General features: G+C 40.0%; 2 protein-coding genes across 6 annotated transcripts in view; one reads left to right on the top strand and one right to left on the bottom strand.

The window, feature by feature from the left end:
- The window catches only part of LOC125447478 (A-kinase anchor protein 8-like), a 35,978-nt gene extending 31,185 nt beyond the window's left edge, over positions 1-4,793 (top strand). For 3 of the 4 annotated variants that reach the window (XM_048521866.2, XM_048521864.2, XM_048521865.2), the window contains 3 exons: positions 461-591; positions 2,309-2,404; positions 3,513-4,793. In XM_048521866.2, coding sequence (XP_048377823.1) covers positions 461-591; positions 2,309-2,404; positions 3,513-3,929 — 644 coding nt within the window. In that variant the 3' untranslated portion in view covers positions 3,930-4,793. The remainder of the gene's footprint in view (positions 1-460; positions 592-2,308; positions 2,405-3,512) is intronic. The other variant, XM_048521867.2, reaches the window with a different exon arrangement.
- Positions 4,794-13,325: 8,532 nt separating this feature from the next.
- The window catches only part of LOC125447502 (volume-regulated anion channel subunit LRRC8C-like), a 52,565-nt gene continuing 41,485 nt past the window's right edge, over positions 13,326-24,405 (bottom strand). The window contains exons 3-4 of one of the 2 annotated variants that reach the window (XM_059639881.1): positions 15,715-16,079; positions 13,326-15,648 (exon numbers count right to left, since the gene is read on the bottom strand). In XM_059639881.1, the coding sequence (XP_059495864.1) occupies positions 13,761-15,648; positions 15,715-16,079 (2,253 nt within the window). In that variant the 3' untranslated portion in view covers positions 13,326-13,760. Of the gene's footprint in view, positions 16,080-24,405 lie in introns of both variants that reach the window. The other variant, XM_059639880.1, reaches the window with a different exon arrangement.

Below are 24,405 nucleotides of genomic sequence, written 5' to 3'. Positions count from 1 at the left end.
TGTATTAGCCTCTATGTTGCTACCTTTAAAAACATTTAGATAAATTTGGCCAGATGACTACTATCACTATCTCTGATACTATATGAATTTATGAACTTTCCTCAGGGACAACTTAACATTTTAGAGGTGTCTTCTATCTGGGTGGCACAGTGGCTCAGTGGTTAGCACTGCTGCCTCAAAGCACCAGGGACCCAGGTTCAATTCCACCCTTGTGCAATTGTTTCCTGCCCCAGTCCGGAGATCTGCAGGTTGGGTAGATTGGCTGTACTAAATTGCCCATGGTATCCATTGATGTGCAGGCGATGTTGACTGGTCATGGAAAATGCAGGGTCACAGGGACAGAATAGGAAGGTGGGTCTGGGTGGAATGTTCTTTTGGAGGGTCAGTCTGGACTGGGTGGGAATGGTCTGCTTCCACACAGTAGGGATTCTATGATCTGCTTAATTTCTTTGTCTTGCAGGTATTAGTATTGAAAATTTTATGAAGAAGGTAGAAGCTGTCCACTGTATAGCTTGTGAAATGTTCATTCCGATGCAGAATAATGCCATCCAGCGACACATGAAGACGTTTGACCACAACAGGAATAGAAAAGTAAATCTGTATTCTCTCCACTTCAGATGAGAAACTGATCTTTTATTGCACTTTCGCCTTTCCACAGCCACCGTCCCACCCCCAACCCAAAAAAATAGTTTCATTGTGTGATCTGTCGGTTTAGAGGAATGCATAGTCTGTTCTCGAGATGTAACAGTTCAGAGATGAGATACTGCCTTGAATGAAGAATGGGGCAGTTTTTTTTTAAAACCAACATGCAAGTAAGATTATCATTGCAACATTCTATCTATAATGGTAAATTTACATTTTTAAATTAGAGATGAAATTTGGACAATATTTGCTTGAAATCTCAACTACTCTCAGTTATATACTTTGAACGTATTCACAAGGCGTTCCAGAGAAGCAGGGAATGCCAAGGGTTTCTGGAAAGTTTAGAGAGGGAATATTGCCTGGCTATACTGCCCAGGTCATTTGCTGCTGAAACTCTCATCCCTGCCTTTTAGTTATTTCTGGGTTCTTTCCATGCTGTCCTCAGTGACATCCCACCTTGCACGCTGTAAGCTTAAGTGAATTAAAACGACTACTTCCAAACTAATGTCAAATCTCATTTCCATAAAGACTGAATTCGCTGACCTACTTTGACTCCCGGATGAGCAAAGACTCAGTTTTATAATATTATTATTTTTAAATCCCTCCGTGGCCACTCAGCTTGCTTTCTGTAATCTCCATCATTGGTGGCTGTTTCTTTATCTACCTTGGAGTTCTCTACAACCACCTGATTTTTTTTTCCGCCCCCGCAAAATACCCTCCAGATCTCTCAAACTCTTCTCTCCTTGTCAGACACTCCTTAAACCGTATCTCTTTGATCAAGCTTATGATTATCATCTCTTTATTTGTTATATGGCTTGGTCACAAATCTCGTTTAACAATGCTCCTGTGAAGTGACATTTTGCTAGCTTAAAGACAACTCTTAAATGCAAGTTGCCAGTTGAAAAATAGACATTTAATTGCTTAAGAATAATATGTCGGACTTCATTGAAAGTAGGTGTCAGGTTGAAGATTCTTCCAACTTTCTATTGCATCTTTTAAAATGTAACTTGACATTCCAGCAAGTTTTGTAGGAGACCTAACAGAAAATTTTATGCTGAGACATACGAGGATATCTTGAGATCGTGACAAAATGCTTTGTCAAATAGTTGTTTGGCTTGAGTTGATTTTAAGGATCATGTTAAGAGTAGAGAAGTAGAGATATTTAAGCAAGGCATAGCTGCCAAATTTTGTTTTGGGAAGGGGTGCAGCAAAGGAAATCTGGAGTGTATAAGAGTAATGTAGTGATTACTGAGGGTTATAGATAATAAAATTCTGAGTCAGATGATGAAGGTTAGAGCTGGAGCACAGTCTTTCTCACTTACACCGAGTTTTGATTTATAGAGAAGCACAATATATGTACACTTCCAAAACGAATAACTACAGTTTTAGCCTGCTTTTATACATGTGTTGAGTCCCAATATCCACCATCCCAACACAATTAAATATTACATTGATATGCATGTAATAGTAGAGCTTGAGGAAGGGACAGATGGTAAGGGGTGAGAATTTCAAATTTTGGGGCATTGTTGAATTGGAAGCTATTGTCAGTGACCATAAGTATGATGGCTTTTTGAGACATGAAGGTCAGGGTTGGGATCGCATGAGCACTTATCGCATATTTGTGTAGCTGATTTATTGTAAAATAGTGGTTTGCTTTTAATTTCAGATGATGCTTGAGCAGTCAAAGAGGACTAGTCTTCAAGTAGCTAAGAGTATACTCAATAATCGTAACATTGTGACCATGTTGGAAAAATACCTCCAGGTAATCTTCAAAAGCATGCCAGTGTATCTCACCACATAGTTGGAGGAATTGCAGTTAGTTTACTGATTTCTTTTAAGTATTACTGTATTTCTAACTGGAAATACAAATTTATTCTATTAAAAATCCACAACAATTTATGTAAGTCAATCCAGAATTTCACAATATTTAGCATTTTCTTCCTTAAATTAGTTATCAAGCATAGTTAACAATATCTTCCTGTGTTACTGTTTTAACATTTAAACCACTTTGAAATTGTGTAGAAATGCTTATTTGGATTTCCTCCTAAGAAGAGGTGGCAATTCTGGAAGAGATGTTCATTATCAGTTGAAGTTGCTCAGCAACCTGCTGAAGTGATTAAGAATGTAATGAATTGGTGGCTGTTATATTTTTAAAGTTCTGAAGCAATACAGACCATAAAAGCCCTAAAGCTTATTTTGTAGTATAAATAAATTGATCACTTTTGAGATTTCTGGTTAGGCTTTGTTCCTGATTCCTGTTGGTTGCTCAGTGATGAGTCCTCAAAGTACCGTGTGCACCTTGTGTATGTACAGAATGGGCTTGCTTGTGAAGAACAATACAGCATTGCAGGGGGCCATTTGTCCCACTAAGCTTATACTGGCTGTTTGAAGAAACTATCAAAGTGATCCCGCACTACTGCTGTTTCCTCATTGTCCTTCAAATTTTAAGTATGTGTCTAATTCAGTTTACTTTCTTTCAGGCAATGCACTACAAAGCGTAACAGGCTCTTCTCATTCCCCTCCCCTGGTTATTTTACCTTTATGTCTGTGTCCTCTGATTACTGATCCTCCTTTCAATGTAAACAACTGCTTTCTGTGCTCAGTTAAAACACTGAATAATTTGCAACATTCCCATTAACTCCTATTTCAGACTTATTTGCTTGAAAAAGAATATAGACAGCCTGGTGTAATACTGTCATAACTTTCACGCAAGTGATTACCTGAATGAAATCCAGAACTGTTTCAATGGAGACTTTTGGGAGAAAATTTGCAAGATAAAAATGTTCAAATGAAATGTGTTCCAACTGGAAACTTTGGAATCTTAACTGTCCCAAGGTTTTCAGAGATCTAAAATTGTTTAAATTTTGCAGGGTGAGAATCCCTTTACTGAAGAAGATGCTAAAGAAAATGAAGATGGTATAGATGACCCTTTGGAAGGTGATGCAGGTGGCAATGTCAAAGAGAAGAAAGATGAAATTGTAGAAGGTGAATGGGCAGAAATAAAGCGAGAACCAGGGAAAGAAGGTGATGATGGTAAAATTGTCAATGCAGATCAGGCCATTATTGACCAGTCTGAGCAAGGAGCTGATGCTAATCATGAAGAAGGGGAAGCAAACTTGACAGGAGACCAAAATAGTGAAGAATTTCTTCCAACAGAGGAATCTGCTGAAGTAGCTCTTACAGCCGAAGATGAAGATAAAATCTTGGAAGCTGGTGATGGAGAAAATCCTGATGAAGGAACTGAGAGGCCCCCAGGTGGCGGTGATGATACAGAAGATATGGAGTAATTTGTTGTACAAATGAAATTGTATTTGTGCCATTTGTTAATTCAGCATAGAATTCTCTACAAGTACTCTGTCTGAATTAAAGCAACGTTGTTTTAGTCACCAGAAGATTCCTGTATTGATCCTAGAACATGTATTTGGGACAATTCAATGCTATAACTATTCCAAATATGGTGTTGGCCCTCTGCTTCCAAACTTTATTTAGCTAGTTTTATGTGAAATGCTGTTCTCTGTGGAAGTGGTTCATGAGTGCATTTGCCTTGCTGACCTCGTTTTAATTTTCTGGAGAAGGTAACACCAGTGTCTGTGCAAAATGACTTTTGCCTTGTTAGTACTTCCTTCTAAAAGGAAGTTTACAAGTGTCATTGCATTGATCCTGAGATGAATATCAGGGAACTGGGCGTGAAACTTGTAGTTCCCCGTGTTTCATTGTATAATGCAATTCCAAAACTGTGCTCATTTTTTCATCTTTGGATTGAAGATGTTGATGGGGATTTCACAAAATTAGTTAGCTCAAAGAAGCAAAACAATGTTGCATGCTAATGCTTTAGTGTTTTTCAAATTGCCTTTAATGGTAAGCAGAAGTAGAGTCATATTGTGTAACCAAACTTTCTACGTTTGCTTGTCTAACAGTTTAAGTGGAACACAGTTTATTGGAAATGTGACAGAAAAGTTGTTTTCAGCTGAAGTTTTTGCTTAAAAGTTGAGCACAATTTCCATTTGTGAGTTTTATCTTGGATTTTAGTGATACTATCCGGGTGCAGATGGAAATATACTTCTATGTTTCACTGCTAGAAAGAGGAGTAATTGCTTCTGGAAACAATTGTATACAATAAAACTATATTAAATGCTTTTTATAAAATGTTATTGTTTTGAAAGAATAATTTTGTCTTTCTCTTTGTTAATGAGTACAATATTCTATTGGTTGTGTAACTGGTCTAGTAATCCAGAGGCGTCTGGATTATTTATTTGCAGGATATGGGTGCGGCGGCCTAGGCCAGCATTTATTCCCTATCCCTAATTGCTCCGAGGTCTGGAGTTCACATGTATGCCAGATTTCCTTCTGTAAAAGACATGAGTGAAACAGGTTGGGTTTTTATGATAATCAGCTATGAACAGTCAACATGATTGCCACTGGCTAACTTTTCCACACTTTTATTGAATTCAAATATTGCTACCTCCCACAGCAGGATGCTAACCCATGTCCCCAGAACATTAACCTGCTGTTCTGAATTACTAGTCTAGTTACATTATTGCTACGCCTCCATGTTCCCAAACTATACCATTGCTTGCCCAATTTATGAATGAGTTCAAATCCCACTTTGGCAATTAGGGAATATAAATTTGGTTAATTGAATAAATATGGAACAAAAAGCTTGTATCAGTAAACACTAACAAAAGAAGCTACATGATTATCATTAAAAATTCCATCTAGTTTTTTTTTGATATCCTTTGGGAAGAAAATCTATCTTCCTTTAATCTGGTTTAGTTGTGACTTAAGACCCACAAAATTGAGATACTGCTTTTTTTCAATTGGATTCTTGAAGGTGGGGTTTAAAGAATGTAAAAATGAGGCTAGTTTATTCTTTATTCTTTTTTAAAGTGATTTGCTTTTGATCAATTCTCTTGCTTCACTTGATTGACCTGATTAACTTAACGGTTGGACCCAACAGGTTCAGTACCAATGTCCTATGCTTAAACAAAGGAAACTATGATGGGATGAGGGAGGAATTAGCTAAGCTAGAATCGGAGCAAAAACTTTTATGGTGGCTCAATTGAGGAACAGTGGGAGACTTTTAAAACTATTTTTCACAGTGCTCAGCAGACGTACATTCCAGTGATAAGGAAGATCTGTAGGAAAAAAGATAGTCAGCCACAGATGTCTAAGGAAATAAAGGAAAGTATCAGATTGGAAAAAAACGTACAAAACAGCAAAGATTAGTGGGAAACTAGTAGACCAGGAAATCTTTAATTCTTTTGTGGCTTTGTGTTGGCCTTTAAAGGAAAGTAAGATAGATTATGACAGTAAACTAGCTCAGAATACAAAAACAAGCAGCAAAAGTTTCTATAAATATGCAAATCGTAAAAGAGTGGCAAAGGTAAACATTGGCCTTCTCATCCTCGAAAGGACCAATTTTATAACTGGGAATGAGGAAATAGCAGATGCATTGAACAGTTAATTTTTTTTCACAGTGGAAGACACAAATAACATGCCAAAAACTGATGGCAAGAAGGTCATAGCAGGTGAGGACTTAGAAACTATCATTATCACTAAGGAGGCAGTGCTGGGCGAGCTAATGGGGCTAAAGTTAGACAAGTCTCCTGATGAAATGCATCTGAAGGTGACGGGGGAAATAGCAAAAGCACTAGTAATTATTTACCAAAATTCACTGGACACTGGGGTGGTTCCTGCAGATTGGAAAACAACTAATGTGACACCATTGTTTAAAAAAGGAAGTAGACAAAACACAGGTAACTATAGACCAGCTAGCGTAACTTCAGTAGTGGGGAAAATGCTTGAATCTATCATTAAGGGGAAAAAAAATCGCAAGACACCTGGATATAAATTGTCCCATTGGGAACACCCAGCATGGGTTCATGAAGGGGAGGTCATGTTTAACTAATTTGGTGGAATTCTTTGAGGACATTACTTTCATGGTGGACAGTGGGGAACCTGTGAATGTGGTGTATCTGGATTTCCAGAAGGCATTTGACAAGGTGCCACACCAAAGGCTGCTACATAAGATAAAGTTGCATGGTATTACAGGTAATGTATTGGCATGGATAGAGGATTGGTTGACCAGTAGAAAGCAAAGATTGGGGGTAAATGGGTGTTTTTCTGGTTGATGGTCAGTGGCTAGCGGTGTGCTTCAGGGATCAGTGTTGGGACCACAGTTGTTTACATAGATGATTTTGGAGTTGGGGACTAAGTGTGGTGTGTTAAAATTTGCAGATGACACTAAGATGAGTGGTAGAGCAAAGTGTGCAGAAGTCACTGAAAGTCTGCAGAGGGATATAGATAGTTTAAGTGAGTGGGCAAAGGTCTGGCAGATGGAATACAATGTTGATAAGTGTGAGGACATCCATTTTGATAGGAATAACCGCAAAATGGACTGTTTTAAATGGTAAAAAGTTACAGCACGCTGCTGTGCAGAAGGACTTGGGTGTCCTTGTGCATGAATCGCTGAAGGTGGGATTGCAGGTCATTAAAAAGGCACATAGAATTTTGTCTACCATTGCTTGAGGGATGGAGTTTAAAAACAGGAAGGCTACCCTGCAGCTGTACAGGGTCCTGGTGAGGCCACACCTGGAGTACTGTGTGCAGTTTTGATCTCCTTACTTGAGAAGGGATATACTAGCACTGGAGGATGTGCAGAGGAGATTCATTTGATTGATTCCAGAGTTGAGAGGGTGGATTATGAGGAGAGACTAAGTAGGCTGGGCTTATACTCATTGGAATTCAGAAGAATGAGGGGAGATCTTATAAAAATATATATAAGATAATGAAGGGAATAGATAAGGTGGAAGCAGGGAGGTTGTTTCCACAAATAAGTGAAACTAAGACTAGGGGTCATCGCTTCAAAATAAAGGGAAGCAGATGTAGGACTGAGGTCAGGAGGAATTTCTTCACCCAAAGGGTTGTGAATCTGTGGAATTCTCTGCCCGGTGAAGTGGTTGAAGCTACCTCAATGTTTAAGGCTAGATAAATTTTTGCACAGTAAAGGAATTAAGGGTTATGGCGAGTGGGCCGGTAAGTGGAGCAGAGTCTCAAAAATATCAACCATGATCTTATTGAATGGTGGGGCCATCTCGAGGAGCCAGATGGCCTACTCCTGCTCCTAGTTCTTATGACTGTGCAGGTGTTTATGTTCCATCCTACATTGTTTGTGAATAATTTGTTGTTTATTCTTTAATGGGATGTGGGTGGCAATTGTTTGGTTATTGGCTTGTTTTGAGAAGATAATGGCAAGCTGCTGCTTTCAATTCCTGAGCTCCATGTGGTGTATGTACAATTACAGTACTATTTGGAAGCAAGTTCTAAGATTTTTGACCCAGCTATTAGTGGAGTGATGGTAATATAGTTCCAAGCCAGGATGATGTGTTGTTTGGAAGATTCCATGCAGGTGGTGTTCCCACATATCTATCACTCTTACATACTTCTAAGTGTTCAAACATCATGGGTTTGAAAGGTGCTGTCAAAGGAACCACGGTGAGTTACTGAGTACACCTTGAATGTGGCTCAATGATCTGAACTGTAAATAGTTTATAGTAGTGAATGTTTATGATGTACTGAACTATGTTCAATGTGAATCTATATTCTTTGCTTCCACTACACTTATTTGGACCTGCACCTTCAATTTATTTCAGATAATGAAAGGAGCTGCAGCAATACAATACTTTTTCAAACCACATGTTGACTTAAGTTTGTATGTAGCTGTTCTACTTTTGCAGTTTTTAATTTTAGAATTGTTAAAGGAATGACAGCTTTCTTACAATGATTTAAAAAGCTTAAAAACAATTGTGGAATCTTTATACATTTTAGTTTTTCAGATGCAACATAGATTAGGAAAGATCTATCACCTTGACTGCTTGGGTAGTAAACAGACCTGATGTGGAATCCACTGATTTGCTATCGGTGGTGATGAAACTGAGAGTCGTGTTGTATGTGGGCTATTTGTTCTGAGGTTTACTGGTTTCTCTGAATGGTGTAGCACCAGTTACTTCCTCCTTGGGGCAAGGAGGATTTTCCTATCACAATGAACATTACATCTGAGGCTAATTACTAATGTTCTACATCCGCAGCAATGTTATTTTCGTAGCGATCTGCTACATTATCAGTGGGAAAGGTGGAATTCCTTTCTGAATTTCCATGTTAAAAGATTTTCTTGGAGATAAAACAGTGTAATCATTTCCACCCAGTTTTTTCCTCAGTCAGAATTCTATTCTCCTCTTGTCTGTTCCTAGAATTGGAGATCAAAAAGGCAGGTGAAAGTACACAGAGTAGAAGTAGAGAATTTTAGATATATTTCCATTTTCTGAAGCATTTTGTTTTGCAAAGTTTTCTTTTTGAGCTTCAAATGCTAATGTGCTGTGGTACACTTCTGTGGCATTATACCTTGCCCAACTGAATGTCAGTTGGCTCTTCGGCCTTAAATTATTTTTGTTCTCACAAGGCAGTCCCTCAGACTGAGGATTACTTTCATAGTTAAGACCATTAGCACAGCAGGAGTGAAGAGTGAAGACATTGGAAGGAAATGGTATGCTAGAAAAAGGTGCACATCTGAACAATTTCAAAATTTTTTACGTCATCTCACTGCTTGGAATTGTGGTGAGAAAATAGGCTAATGAGGTCTGGAGTTGTTACAGGATCAATCTGCCAGCTTTTGCAAGGGAAAAGGAGGCTGTGATATTTCTTTAAGAGAAAGGAATACCAAGTCAATTTCAGAAGTGTGGGTCAGAAACATAAAAGTTTTGCTGTTGTTCCCATTACTTTTTACAGTCTTCTTAGGCAGTACCTCAAGATTGAGGATGCCTTGTCTCATTTCGGAGTTCTGGGACCTGAGGCGACTAAATAGTCCAATGCTGCCACAAGTGGTGTTAGAAGAAACAGATGGGTTGGATGTTTCAGTTTTTGCATGATCCATTTGTTTGTGCTCTGACTCCACCTGTTGGAGATGGGAAAGATGCTTGGTACTTGATGCTTCTTAAGTTTATGCAGTCTAGGGCATGAGATACCCACAAATGGATGGTATGTTTCTTTTTCCTGGAGGCTTACAGGACATCCTTGAAGTGATTTCTCTGGCCTCCTTTCCATGATGAAGCTCAGAGTAGAGACCTTGTTTTTGAAGTCTTGTGTCAAACATGCAATGTAGCCCATTTAACACAGCGGACTGAGAGTAACCAGTGGTACAATACCAGGGCTGTTGGCTTGAGAGAGGACACTGATATTGGAGAACCTATCCTGTCAGTGGATTTTGGGATTTGTGGAGATGTCACAAGTGATATTTCTGTTTGGGGTTTGAGATGTCTGCTGCCCATGTCTCCAATACAGGCAGCACTTGTGCCCTGCAGGTTGAGCTGTGTTCCCTAAATAGCCAAAAGCTGTACTGGCATACTGGAGGCAAAATTATATTTTCTTGTCTATGTTGGAGGAGACTCTGAATTGATTCACGTTGGTAAAACCCTTGATATTCATGAAACAGTGATGTACAGTGGGAACAGGCTGGTAGGGGAACTTTGTCTTCTGGATTTTTAGCCTAACAAACATTCTCTCATGCTGTCTGTGTACTGTAGTTCAGTGACTGAGGGTGGGGATGGTCTTGGTTCTAGACAGGAAGGGTCATCGTTTGAACACTTTCCTACTTATTGTGTTGAGAAGCTTTACTCCAGTCAGAAACTTTATGTATATGAAGTGAAGTGATGCAGAAGATGAAGTGTGTTGGTGGGATGACAAAGTTTTGCTTGACCCCAGTTTTCATGTGTATTTGTGGCTAAAATGAATCTGTTTGTGAAGATTATGGCTTGCATGCTGTTAAGCAGCAGATAGAGAATAGTAGTGAATTTCTGCAGACAATCAAATTTGAAGAGAACGTTCCATAAACCATTCTGGAGGACATTCAAGGCTTTTTGAGGTTGAAGAAGACCAAGTATGAAGTTTGTTGCTGCTCTCTGCTTGGACTTGTCTTGTTGTGCCTCTTGGTGAATGGAAATCATGTTGACTCTAACAGGTGCTCTTCGATCACTGGAGAAGAGAACTTTTGCAATGACGTTCCTTGAAATGGACAGCAGAACATCGTCTCTAGTTACTGCAATCAGTCTTATCTCTTTTATGTTGAAAGTGGTCACATTTACAGCATCTTGGGAGATCTGTTGGAATGCTCTCCTCCTCCTAGCTGATGGAGGTGAGGGGTATTACAACTAAGTCTAATCCAGCTTTCTTCTGAGATCCTTATTCATACACTTTCCCTCAGGCATTTATAAATTCACTGGAGCAACAGCAACCACTGCTAAATTTTAAATTCCCTATTTCAGTATAGTTTTGGGTCTAGGTGTTGAGTGGACTGTAGGCATGGAATGTGGTGTTTGGGCTTTAAAATCATTGAACTTGATATTGAGTCCGGAAGGCTGCAGAATCCACAAACAGATGAGATGTTGTTCTTCCAGCTTGCACTGAGCCTTGCTAAAGCACTGCAGCAGGCCCGAGACACAAATATTGGCCAGAGAACTTGTTAATATGGTGAAGTGGCAAGCAACTGGAAGCTCAGGACAATTGTGGTGTTTTGCAAAGCACTCAGCCAGTTTATGTTTTGTTTCTCCACAGCTTCTCCACCCCACCACAATGTAGAGGAAATCACATTGTTAGCAGCTTAACATTGAAAATGGGGACTGGGGCAAAGGAATGCTGATGATTATTTGGGGAAGGCCAGGTATTTGTCAAGGTTTCTGAAGGTGCTGAGAAGCAGTAATGTCGTCAGATGTACAGTAGAACTTCATAACAGTAGGGCTGGTATGGCTGAATAATGATGAATGATGAAACCAGGGGGTTGGGATGCACAGGAGGCCAAAATTAGGAGATTGAACATCTCAAACTGAGAAAAAGCTGGAGAAAATTTAGGATGGGATTTGAAAATCAAAATGAAAGTTTCATGATAAAGTAAGAAAATATATCACAATTATATAATGTTCTCTTGGATCCAGGCACACGCCAAGCACTTTAGAGTTGATGTTCCTTTTGAAAGGTAGAGTCACTGTTATAAGTACAGGGAAGAGTAAGGTCCCAAAAAAATTGTGTTAAAGATGTGGATAACTGTACTGTTACAACATTGATAGAGGCTAAAATACACATGCCTACTGTTTAAGTCTACTGAAAGGTTTTAAAAAATGCTACCACTTATCTGGATTCTTGATGCAGTAGCATTTTACGGTCAGCAGGTGATGCTCCTGAAATTATTTGTCATTAGTGCAAAGCTAACTAAAATACAAGAGATGTCTGCCACCACTATAAAAGATAACATAGTTCCTGAAAAATAGTAAGCATATATTGAATATATTTATTTAAATACTAATACATTAGAATTGTATTTCTAGGGTGTACCGATGTCACTTTACAACAATCGCAAAATAATGATAAATTATTGGATTTTGCTGATCTATTTTTCTAACTTTAAGTTTGAAACTGACAAAACACATTTCAGCCTGCGAAGTCCCCAACTGATTGGTGAATAACTTCAGTAGTTGTTACTTTTGTGATGATGCAAAAAAAATAATATCATTTAAAGATTACACGGTGTGAAGCTGGATGAACACAGCTGGCCAATAAAGGTAGTTTACAATTCAGTAAGCTGCCTATTCAGGGCATTCTGCCTCTTCAAATTTCCCCCCCTCCCCTTTATAAGACAATGGAGGTGAAATTTCTATCAAAGCCCAGTTTAAACTCCACCTGATTTTTCTCCCACTGAGTTGAATTTTGCCCACACTGGAAAACAGTGCTGCAACACGTGGGAGATAGAAGACTGCGTCCAAAAATCGGTGGTATAAAGCTTAGAGTAAAACTAAAATGGATAAATCATTGCAACTGCTTATCCATCAAACTTTTGGTGGACCCTACATAATGATCAGGACAAACTCTTGCCGGGCATTATTTCCCCAGTTTACTGCAGTAATTTTAATGCACACACCACTGACCCAGCTGAGATAATCAAACTCAGTATATGTTAATGACTTATGTGGGATCTTGAAGGCCATATTGCAGGGTGTATTTAACCTCTAAGCTATCACAAAGCTTCTAACAATTTTATGAAAACATGCATTTAAGATGGTGCTAATTTGTCGTATGAATCCAAGAAGGCAGAGTAGTGTAGAAGTGAAGGACATCACATTATCTTTTGGTGTCTGTGATATGGCTGATTATATCGTCATGTATCATGGATGACAAACATTACCAGGCTGATTAATCATGCACCATCCATGATGCCACGGATTGTACACTTAGTTGTTTCATTTCAAATAAAATACACCATTTCTGAGGTACATAATACAGATCTGTGAGGATAAATAGCTAACTACTGTAAGAAAAGAACCAATGTGCTGTTGGTTATTTAATACAGGGAATCATACACCTCCTGCATCACCTTTGTTTAAGCAGTATTTAATTATCTTCACCAAATCCTCTCAGACATTTGGTAATTATCTTGCGTTTCTAGATTTGGGAAAGGGTGACTTAAGCTTCTTCTCTGAGGAAGAAACTTAAGTCAGCAGTGCCTAGATTACATCAGAAAACTACAGCCATTAATGCACATCTCATCACCCCTATGGTGCAATATATCAGGGCATTAACAACATTCTGGCTGCTCCTTCAGTTGGAATCAAGTACAGACAACTTTCTATTGAGCTGGTTACTATTGGAAGATAACAAATAAACTTGGAAAATAATGTTCTCAATTTCAATAGCAAGGTGCTCTTCCTGTTTGGGAAACAATACTGATGGAAAGTTGGCTTCTTTGAAGTTGTAGGGTGGTTTTGATTTTTCCCTTTTTTAACTAAAGATATGTTCCCATTCCACATCTTCCATTGTAAGCATGGTTGTCAAACTCACATGATAACCAATGCTTTATAGAGTCAGTGTATTGGACCACTATATTGTCCTGGTGTAAACTTTAACTCAAATGTCTGAATTATTGCTGATACAAAAATTGAGTCAAATGATCTTGCTGTTATGAAGTGGAACTGCATTAGGGCAATGATGCTGTATTTGTGTAAAACATCATCATCCTATTAAGTAAAACATACCATGAACCAACTTTTAGCCACATATAGGTTTGATACAATTAATATTTAGCTTGATGTGGTATTTGTAATCTGCTCCCTTACTTCCAGAGGTAGGGTTTTAAAAATGTCATCTTCTACAATCAATTGGTTTTTGCGAAGGGAAACACATTGTTCCAATTCAACTGGAAGTTTATCCAGTTTGTTGACTTTAATGTCCAGAAATTGTAGTTGCCGGAGACGTCCAATAGAAGGAGAGAGGTAAGTTAAATTATTATGTGAGATGTTCAGCACCCGAAGCTTAGTGCAAGAGAAAAGGTTTTCTGGTAATTCAGTCACCTTATTGCATTCTATAGCAAAATGCTGCAGCTCTACGAGCTGGTCTATGTCAGGAGGGACCTTGGAGATGTGATTATGCGATACATCCAGGAACAGTAGCTTTGTAAGTTTAAACAGACTTGGAGGCAGGAATTCAATCTTGTTCTTATTGAGATAAAGCATTTCAAGTTTGGTAATTTTGGCAATGTGAACAGGAATTGAAGTGATGTTGTTATGCCATAACCTGAGACAGATGAGTTTTCGAAGGTTTTGGCAACTGGCAAGCTCCTCTGTTGAACTTAGGTTGTTGTCTTTGAGATCCAGTTCCTGTAAATTGGTTAAGCTGAAGATGGCACTAGGAATTCTTTCCAAATTACAATGGAGCAGCCTCAACAGAGTCAGGCAGAAGAGCTTCTTAATGTTTGCAAGAGATGTTATTTTTACTCCTTCGTTGTGGATTATCAGACATAGAAGATGAGGTGCCATGTCCAAAATTGCAGCTGGCAGCTTGGTTATGTTAGTTTTCAGATGCAAAGTGTCTATCTTCGGTAGCTCACGAAACATTTGCAGAGCTGTGGAGATTTTGCTGTCTGTTTGCAGTTGCCCTTCAATATAGAGCTCACGCAAACTTTTCAAGGTGAATATCCACGGAGGTATTTCATCAGCAATACCAAATCGAACGCGTAAAGTTATCAAATTCTCCTTCAAGAATAAAAGTGCCTGCCTTTCCACCTTAACTGAACAATTGTATAACCACATTTCTTTCATCATTTTCAGGTTAGAGATGGCTGCAGAAATGGCAACACCTTTGATGAGTTCCAGCTTTAGTACCTCAATCTCAGTAAGGTCATAAACCTGGATTGGAATTCCAGGCATCATGAAGAGATGCATCTCAACCTTGTTCTCAATGTTTGTGAAGAGACGCTGTTTTAGCCGCTCGTGACTCCACTCATGATTCAAATTGAGCTGAAGAAGTTTGTTCTCACTCACATCTGACAGGAACACGGCAAACTTCCGGGCATAAAGTTTGTCGTACTGATCGATAAGATGAAGCAAGAATGCAAAATCATTTCTTACATCAGGAATATCATCCATCCCAGTCTCAACCCTCACATTTTCAAATGAATACTCTTTCAATTTGTAATACAGTATCCAGTGTAGTGTATACAGACAAGTGCAACTGTATAAGACAATTGCAGTTATATACACTAAAGATAACATTCGAAACATTCTCCATAAACCATGAATGCAGAAGAAGTCAGTGAACCCTGTGATGTGCAGTGCATCAACACAGTGGATATTGTTACACATTTGAGGGATGAAAATACTGATGTAGACAAGGATAACAACACTTTGTACAGCTCGGACAATGGTCTGATTCAAGTACATTGTATAGAGAATATCTCCCTCTTCTGTGTGGAGGCGGAACTTCTTCACCTTTTCAAACAACGATTTTGCCTGTTCGCCTTCTTTTTTATCCAAAATTTTCACCGAGGAATTGTCCACCATTATACCACCAGCAGCTTTCAAAACTTGCGAGGAACCTTTGGATAAAAGAGAAACTTTATCCGCTTTATGGACGTCATTACTGAAAGCCATTTCTTGTGATAATGACTCAGAAGAATCAACTTTCATTGGACTATTAATAGAAGATAACGATTGATCTATATTTGATTCTGAAACTATAGGTATTCTGGTGGTGGACTCCTCATACACTGTTTCCGACAGCGCTTTGGTGGTCCATGGAGAGTCTAGGCATTTCCCAAGCACAGTTATAAAATGTTCTATCTTCGAACTTGTGCCAGGAAATTTGAACCAAAAGTTGCTACTGATTAGAAATATTAGAGAATGCAGAAGTACCAGATAAGGGAAATATTTGGAAAACCATATGACTGCATTATCATAGCACCACTGATTGATAAGGTAATATTGCTGGACATCTAGGCCAGTCTGGAATCCAGTAGCAAACACACTAAAGTTGAGTTCCTCCAAAACAGAATGGTTCCACTGACGCTCTTGAATGGACAGACCCTCTGGAACCGGGATACACAGAATCTGCTCATTTGATACCTGAGAAATAATGGATTGAACATTTATTAACTAATTAATTAGGCCAAATCAATTAAATAGTCGCTTTGTAGACCATGTCCAGTTCCATTTTATTTTCAATGCATTATACCAGGAGGGCTAATCTTTTCCCATTCTGACTTCATGGCTCCATTTAATTACTTTGACAAGGATGTCGCTTTCACCCCTAGATTTTGTTTTATCTGCATTACTCCAGCCACAGAGGAGCAAATTATCTAAAGTACTGTATTATTATGCAGTAAGAGGACATTATTCAGCAAAGATCAACTTGCCCAGAGGGGAAACACAGTAAAATAAAAGTATACTTGGAAATGAATGTACTGGTCATATGGGAGCACTGTTCTGAGGTACACAACACAAGTTGAAACAGTATACATCACTCAGCAGTTTTACTGTTTTGTTTCCTTCTAGATGGCTGGAGAAACTATCATGTCCTATACCTTAGATAACAAGGTGTAGAGCTGGATGAGTACAGCAGGCCAAGCAGCATCATAGGAGCAGGGAAGTTGACGTTTTGGGTCTAGACCCTTCTTCAGAAAATGGAGGTCATGATTTGGAGGTCAGGTAGTTTAATTGACTAGAGCTTCGGTTTGCAGTATAGAGTGACGGCAACGGTGTTTCTGTTCCGCCCCGCCCCGAAAAGTTTTATCCTCAAATAGACTCAGCATACTAAGAAATACTGGTATAAACATGAGCAAGGATTTTCTAGAAAAATATCAGACACAGGATGTCTGGAAATCATGGAATACATGGCATGCGAAAGAAATAAACATGATAGAAAATGGAAATTGAAGAAAATGTAAAGAGACAATAGATAGGAACATCAGAACACGTGATAGCATAGTCAAGTCTGATGTAGCCATATGCATGGAAAGATAGGTATACACAATGACCTGGAAGTCCTCAACACTGACTGCGTGGACTTGGAAGCCTTATACTAACCACATTGTGCCCACCTGTGTCCTGACGAATCAGTGCTTCCTGATGTTAAACACTACTTGGAGGAAGCAATGAGCGAGGAGGCAAGAGTGCAGAATCTACATTGGTTAGGGACTATAATACCTATCTCGAAGAGTTGTTTGGCAGCACCACTACTGACCAAACTGGTCAAGTCTGAAAGGATGTGGCTGTTTAAGTGATTCTACGGCAGACGGTAAAAGAACCAACAAGAAGAAAAAACATACTTGATCTCATTCTCACTAATCTCCCTATTGCAGGTGCATTTGTCCACGAGTATTGGAGACGAGCATCGTTCAGTAGACGAAGCCCCCATCTTCAAAATAAGAGTCCCACCACTTTTTTTTGTGGCACTATCATCATGCTAAATGGGCACAGGCTAAATGCCATGGGTGGCATAGTGACATAGTGGTTAGTGCCTCACAGCGTCAGGGACCTGGGTTTGACTCCAGCCTTGGGTCATTGCCTGTGTGGAGTTTGCATATTCTCTCTGTATCTGCATGGGTTTACGCTGGGTGCTCTGGTTTACCTCCCACAGTGTAAAGATGTGCAGGTTAGCTGGATTGGCGATGCTAGATTTGCGAGGAACCTTTGGATAAAAGAGAAACTTTATCCGCTTTATGGACGTCATTACTGAAAGCCATTTCTTGTGACAATGACTCAGAAGAATCAACTTTCATTGGACTAGTAATAGAAGATAACGATTGATCTATATTTGATTCTGAAACTATAGGTATTCTGGTGGTGGACTCCTCATACACTGTTTCCAACAGTGCTTTGGGGGTCCATGGATAGTCTAGGCATTTCCCAAGCACCGTTATAAAATGTTCTATCTTCGAAATTTGAACCAAAAGTTGCTACTGATTAGAAATATTTGAGCAGAGAGATCTCGGTGTCCATGTACAGTTCCTTGAAAGTTGCCACCCAGGTTGACAGGGCTGTTAAGAAGGCGTACAGTGTTATAGCTTTTATTAATAGAGGGATTGAGTTCCAGAACCAAGAGGTTATGCTGCAGCTGTACAAAACTCTGGTGCGGCCGCACTTGGAGTATTGCGTACAGTTCACCGCATTATAAGAAGGATGTGGAAGCTTTGGAAAGGGTGCAGAGGAGATTTACTAGGATGTTGCCTGGTATGGAGGGAAGGTCTTACGAGGAAAGGCTGAGGGACTTGAGGCTGTTTTCATTAGCGAGAAGAAGGTTGAGAGGTGACTTAATTGAAACATATAAAATAATCAGAGGGTTAGATAGGGTGGATAGGGAGAGCCTTTTTCCTAGGATGGTGATGGTGAGCACGAGGGGGCATAGCTTTAAATTGAGGGGTGAAAGATAGAGGACAGATGTCAGAGGTAGTTTCTTTACTCAGAGTAGTAAGGGAATGGAACACTTTGCCTGCAACAGTAGTAGATTCGCCAACTTTAGGTACATTTAAGTCATCATTGGATAAGCATATGGACATACATGGAATAGTGTAGGTTAGATGGGTTTGAGATCGGTATGACAGGTCAGCACAGCATTGGGGGCCGAAGGGCCTGTACTGTGCTGTGATGTTCTATGTTCTAGATTGCAAGCGAAGTGGGTTAGCCTTGGATAGGGTAGGGGGTGGTGTTTGGTTGGGATATTCTTCAGAGGGTTGGTGCAGACTCAGTGGGCTGAACTACCCTGTTTCTGCATTCTGGGGATTCAATGATTAAATTGAATAGATCCAGAAGAGATTTAGTAATCCAATAATCCAGCCATCCATGAGGCACTATGGTCTATCAACTGCAGCAGAATTCTGCTCCAACACAATGTGCAACCACATTACCCTGCATATCCCATACTCTACCATTACCATTAAATTGGGAGATGAAAACTTGGTTCAACATGGAGTACAGCACAGAACAGGCCCTTCAGCCCACAATGTTGTGCCGACCATTGATCCTCATGGATGCACCCTCAAATTTCTGTGACCATATGCATGTCCAGCAGTCTCTTAAATGACCCCAATGACCTTGCTTCCACAACTGCTGCTGGCAACGCATTCCATGCTCTCACAACTCTCTGCGTAAAGAACCTGCCTCTGACATCCCCTCTATACTTTCCACCAACCAGCTTAAAACTATGACCCCTCGTGCTAGCCATTTCTGCCCTGGGAAATAGTCTCTGGCTATCGACTCTATCTATGCCTCTCATTATCTTGTATACCTCAATTAGGTCCCCTCTCCTCCTCCTTTTCTCCAATGAAAAGAGACCGAGCTCAGTCTATGTCTATGGAGTGCATGATGGCATCAGTAAAACTGAAGTGTCAATGTGCTAAAGCTATAAAAAAGGATTACTTGCATGATAACCAGCATAAGTAACAAATGACAGACATCAGACCATTGGACTGCTCTCTCATTACAGAGAAGCAACTGGTGGTGGTTTAACCCAAGGGTCACCACACTGCAGAAAAGAATAGGTAACCTCAGCAGGTCTGGAGTTTGAACCCACACTGCTTGTGTCACTCTGCAGTGGTAACTGACTGTCAAGCCAACTGAGTCAACCAACCCCAATATATCAGCGTCAGTGTGAAGGGTCAAAATCCTAGAACTCTCTCCTGCATTTTGTTATGGGTCGTTTAACATCAAAGGGATTCAAGGTGGCAGCTCACCACCAATGTCTGAAGGGCAACTAGTTCAGGGAGAGAGAAAAGAATTTATATTTGAGAGGTCTGTCTAAAAGTCTGATAATATCAGGAAGCAGCTGTTCTTGAATCTATTTATACGCGTAGTCAAGCTTTTACACCTTCTGCTGGATGGAGGAGGGTGGAAGAGAGTATAACTGGGATGGGAGGGGTCTTTAATCATGTAGGTTGCTTTCCTGAATCTGTGGGAAGTATAGATGGAGTTAATGGGTTCTTGATATGTAATCTGTAAACACTGACTTAAATCTTACAAATTACAGTTGGTTCTGATATAACATGTGTTTCTTCAACCCAAATGGGCTTAAATGCGATTGAAGAACGTAGACCGCTATTTGTAGAACACAAACTTTCCTCACCTGTATTGGCTATAACATAATTCCAGCCCCATTAGTTTAAATGGCACGGCTACTGCACAATTTTCTTATAACGCAAGATTGTATGAGAACGGAATTATCTCGTTATATCATGACCAACTGTATAAATTGTTTTTGTAGGTTTAAGAACATGAGAGTCTTCTTGATGCAACATATATCTTGCCTCACACAAAGCAATCCTTCCACATCTATTGAGGCTCATCTGTGAGCCATCGAAACCATCGGCTCTCTAAGTGGAGATGATTTCTGATTTATTCTTAACAACAGTTATCCAGGAAACAATCAGATACTGTGATAATGGGAACTGCAGATGCTGGAGAATCCAAAATAACAATGTGTGAAGCTGGATGAACACAGCAGGCCAAGCAGCATCTCAGGAGCACAAAAGCTGACGTTTCGGGCCTAGGTCTAGGCCCAAAATGTCAGCTTTTGTGGTCCTGAGATGCTGCTTAGCTTGCTGTGTTCATCCAGCTTTACACCTTGTTATCTAACAATCAGATACTGCTGGATGTAAAAGTTTAGCTACCAGATTTAGCTAAAGATTTAGAACAGTCTCAAACCTCACAGTTAAAGGAAACCTGCATTCTAGAGCACAAGGAGAACTGTGCAGAGAAGTAAAAGAATAATTCTGTTTTTGAATACTGTAACATAATTGGAATAAAACTCCTTTTTTTTCTCTTCTCTACTAAACCAAATTGAAGCAGAATGCATGCTTTAGCTCTGTAAGGCTTTCCAAACCAAGTACAATGATATACTCGCGTGATGTCATCCAAATGATCTTCAGTGTAGAAAGATACAGACAAAGGCAAATTTCATTGCTGTAAATAAAAACATTCAATAACATAAAATTTTAATTGATGTATAAAGTAAAAGGAGCTTATTAGTTTAAAATACAGTGGAAAAGAGCCGGAACATATCAATGGAAATCACAGACTTGTTACAGTTATGACGATACTATAACTTTAAGAGGTGTATTTTGTCTTCTTTTTTGAAGAGAGGTTTTAAGACAAAGACACCAAGCAGACGGCCAGAGCCACTAGAGTAAACAGCTTGTGAGGCCTTGAGATAACACAGTGTGGAGCTGGAGGAACACAGCAGGCCAGGCTGCATAAGAGGAGCAGGAAAGCTGACATTTTGGGTCGGGACCCTTTGTCAGAAATGGGGCCTTGGGTTTTTTCAAAAAGTTGGAACAAGAGAAGCAGCCTGAATGGGTGTGGTCACGCTCTCACAGAACCAGAATTTCTAATTTTCAGTTTTCAACAGCTGCTGCTGAGGTTACAGCAGGGTTGGAATCTGCTGTAAATCTCTCCCAGCTGCTACACTCAAAATTTTCTCTTGATTTCTCTTCTTCCTGGACTGCTGGAGGTGCACATCAAACAGTCTGTTTGCTGAATTTGCCTTTTACCTAGAGTGTGTTTATGGGCTAGTATTATATTAGAACAGTTAATTATTAAGAGTTATTGTATCAATTGTTCTGTTATGTTTTCCAATAGAATTAAATTATTCCAACTTCTTCTTTATTTTGTTGTATTTTAACTATAGTGGATGAATAAAGCATGTTTTGCTTTAAATCTGGTCGTTTGACCAATCAAATTGCATCTGGAATACAACACCTTACATTTACGTTTAAAATTTTTTTAAAAATTAGGGTTTATACTATCCTCTGAATATTCTGAGAGGGTTTTGTCTCGTCCATAATCATCATCATCATCGACAGTCCCTCATAGACGAGGATGACTGTCTTTCACTCTGAAGTGAGTCTGTAGTAAACTGTACAAACCAACACAGCTACTGCAAGCTCTGTTACACTTGGGGCAGGTAGTCATGGCAAAGGGTCGGTGGGACATTGGTGTGGCAGTGCACTCCTTTTGCTGTTTTCACCTGGCTTTCAGTTTTGCCCAATGGTAAGTCTCGAGATGCTCAATGCCTTCCCAGATGCTCCTCCTCCATCTTTGATGGTCTTGGGTTAGTGATTCTCAGGTCTCTGTGGGAATATTTCACTTCACCAATGAGGCCTTGAACATATCACCTAAGCCCTTCCTCTATCCACCTGGAGCCCATCTGCTGTTTTGAAGCTGGGAGTACAGTCCCTGCTTGGGGAGTCTTATATCGGTCATGCAGATGACATGCTCAGGCCCTTGTAGCTGATCAAGGGAGATTATTGCCTTGATACTGGAGATGTTGGCCTAGTGAAGGATGCTGGTGCTGGTGTTGGTGTATCTTTCTTCCCACTGGATTCACAGGATCTTGAACAGGCAGCATTGGTGGCACAGCTCTGATGCTTGAAGTGTCTGCTATAGACGGTCCATATCTCAGAGCTATGGAGGAGGGCAGGAACCACCACAGCTCTGTAAATCACAATCTTGTTGATGGATCCGATGTTATGGTCTATAACAGCACAGGAGAAGGCCATTCTTCCATTATGACTACACTGGCTGTCTGAGTGATCATGACTTCTTACATTTTCCCCTGTACCCTTATGCATTATTTCTATTCAAATAATTTTATAATACTCTCTTCAATGCCTTGATTGAACTTGGTTCCACCACACATCCAGGCAAAATACTCTACATTTGAACTGTTCGCTGTGTGAAAATAGTTTATCAGAGTTGCTTCATTTGCAAATCACTTTAAATCTGTGCTCCTTGTTCTTCATCCCTTTATGAGCTAGAACTGTTTGGCTCTACGTACTTTGTCCAGTCTCCTCATTATTTTGAAAACCTCTATCAAATCTTCCGGTAGCCTTCTGCTCCCTGAGAAGGAAAGTCACAATTTCTCTAATTTCTAGCTGAAATTTCTCAACCACGGAACTACGTCTGTAAATCTCCTCTTCATTCTTCCTTATTCAGAACTTAGACCATATTCCAGTTGAGGTGTAACTAGTGTGTGCACAAGTTCAGCAAAACCTCCTTGCTCTTGTATTGTATGTCCCTATTAATCAAGCCCAGGGAACTGATGCCTTATTAACTTTCCATCTGGTTCTTCTATTTTTAATTACTTTTGTACATAGATGTCCAGGTCCCTTGGGTCTTGATTCCTGTTTAGAATTGTATATCTCACTTTATATTGTCTCTCCACGTTTTCCCACCAAATTTGCACGCTTTTCCACAACGAAGCTCATTGCCACCTCTCTTATCTATGTCCTTTTAAAGTTCCACACCACCCCCCTCACAGTTTACAATGCTTCCAAGTTTTCTACCGTCTGCAAACTTCAAAATTATTCACTGTACTCCCACATCAAGATCATTAAGGCATATCAGGAAAAGTAATGGTTTTAATACAGATCCCTTGAGAACTCCACTACAAATCTTCTTCCAGCCTGAAAAATATCTATTAACTCTCTGTTTCCTTCACAGAGCCAATTTTGTATCCACATTGCTACTGTTCCTTGTTTTTCATAAGCTATCAATTTTCCCCTTGTTGTATAGCATTTTATTGAATACCTTTTGGAAATCCACGTTCACATCAGCGCCACCCTCAACAAGCCTCTCTCTAACCTCTTCACAAAATTCTAGCAAATTACTTTCACATGATTTTCCCTTAAGAAATCTATGTTAGCCTTCCTATTCACCCATATTTGCTATGTGACATAATTCTATTGCAACTAATTGCTATTGAAGCTACCACCAAAGTTATACGACTCACCTATAATTGCTTGGTTTGTCCTTAACAAGGGTGTAATGTTTGAAATTTTGACCAATATTCAAGATTAAAGAAACTCACGACAATAAAATGTGAGGCTGGATGAACACAGCAGGCCCAGCAGCATCTCTGGAGCACAAAAGCTGACGTTTTGGGCCTGGACCCTTCATCAGAGAGGGGGATGGGGTGAGGGTTCTGGAATAAATAGGGAGAGAGGGGGAGGCGGACCGAAGATGGAGAGAAAAGAAGATAGACGGAGAGGAGAGTATAGGTGGGGAGGTAGGGAGGGGATAGGTCAGTCCAGGGAAGACGGACAGGTCGAGGAGGTGGGATGAGGTTAGTAGGTAGGAGATGGAGGTGTGGCTTGGGGTGGGAGGAAGGGATGGGTGAGAGGAAGAACAGGTTAGGGAGGCAGAGACAGGTTGGACTGGTTTTGTGATGCAGTGGGTGGAGGGGAAGAGCTGGGCTGGTTGTGTGGTGCAGTGGGGGGAGGGGATGAACTGGGCTGGTTTAGGGATGCGGTGGGGGAAGGGGAGATTTTGAAGCTGGTGAAGTCCACATTGATACCATTGGGCTGCAGGGTTCCCAAGCGGAATATGAGTTGCTGTTCCTGCAACCTTCGGGTGGCATCATTGTGGCACTGCAGGAGGCCCATGATGGACATGTCATCTA

This window comes from Stegostoma tigrinum, chromosome 35 (assembly GCF_030684315.1).
Source record: "Stegostoma tigrinum isolate sSteTig4 chromosome 35, sSteTig4.hap1, whole genome shotgun sequence".
In the NCBI taxonomy this organism is placed as follows: domain Eukaryota; kingdom Metazoa; phylum Chordata; class Chondrichthyes; order Orectolobiformes; family Stegostomatidae; genus Stegostoma; species Stegostoma tigrinum.
The sequence above is the reverse complement of the archived record's forward strand: the minus strand, read 5'-3'. Positions and strand labels throughout refer to the sequence as shown.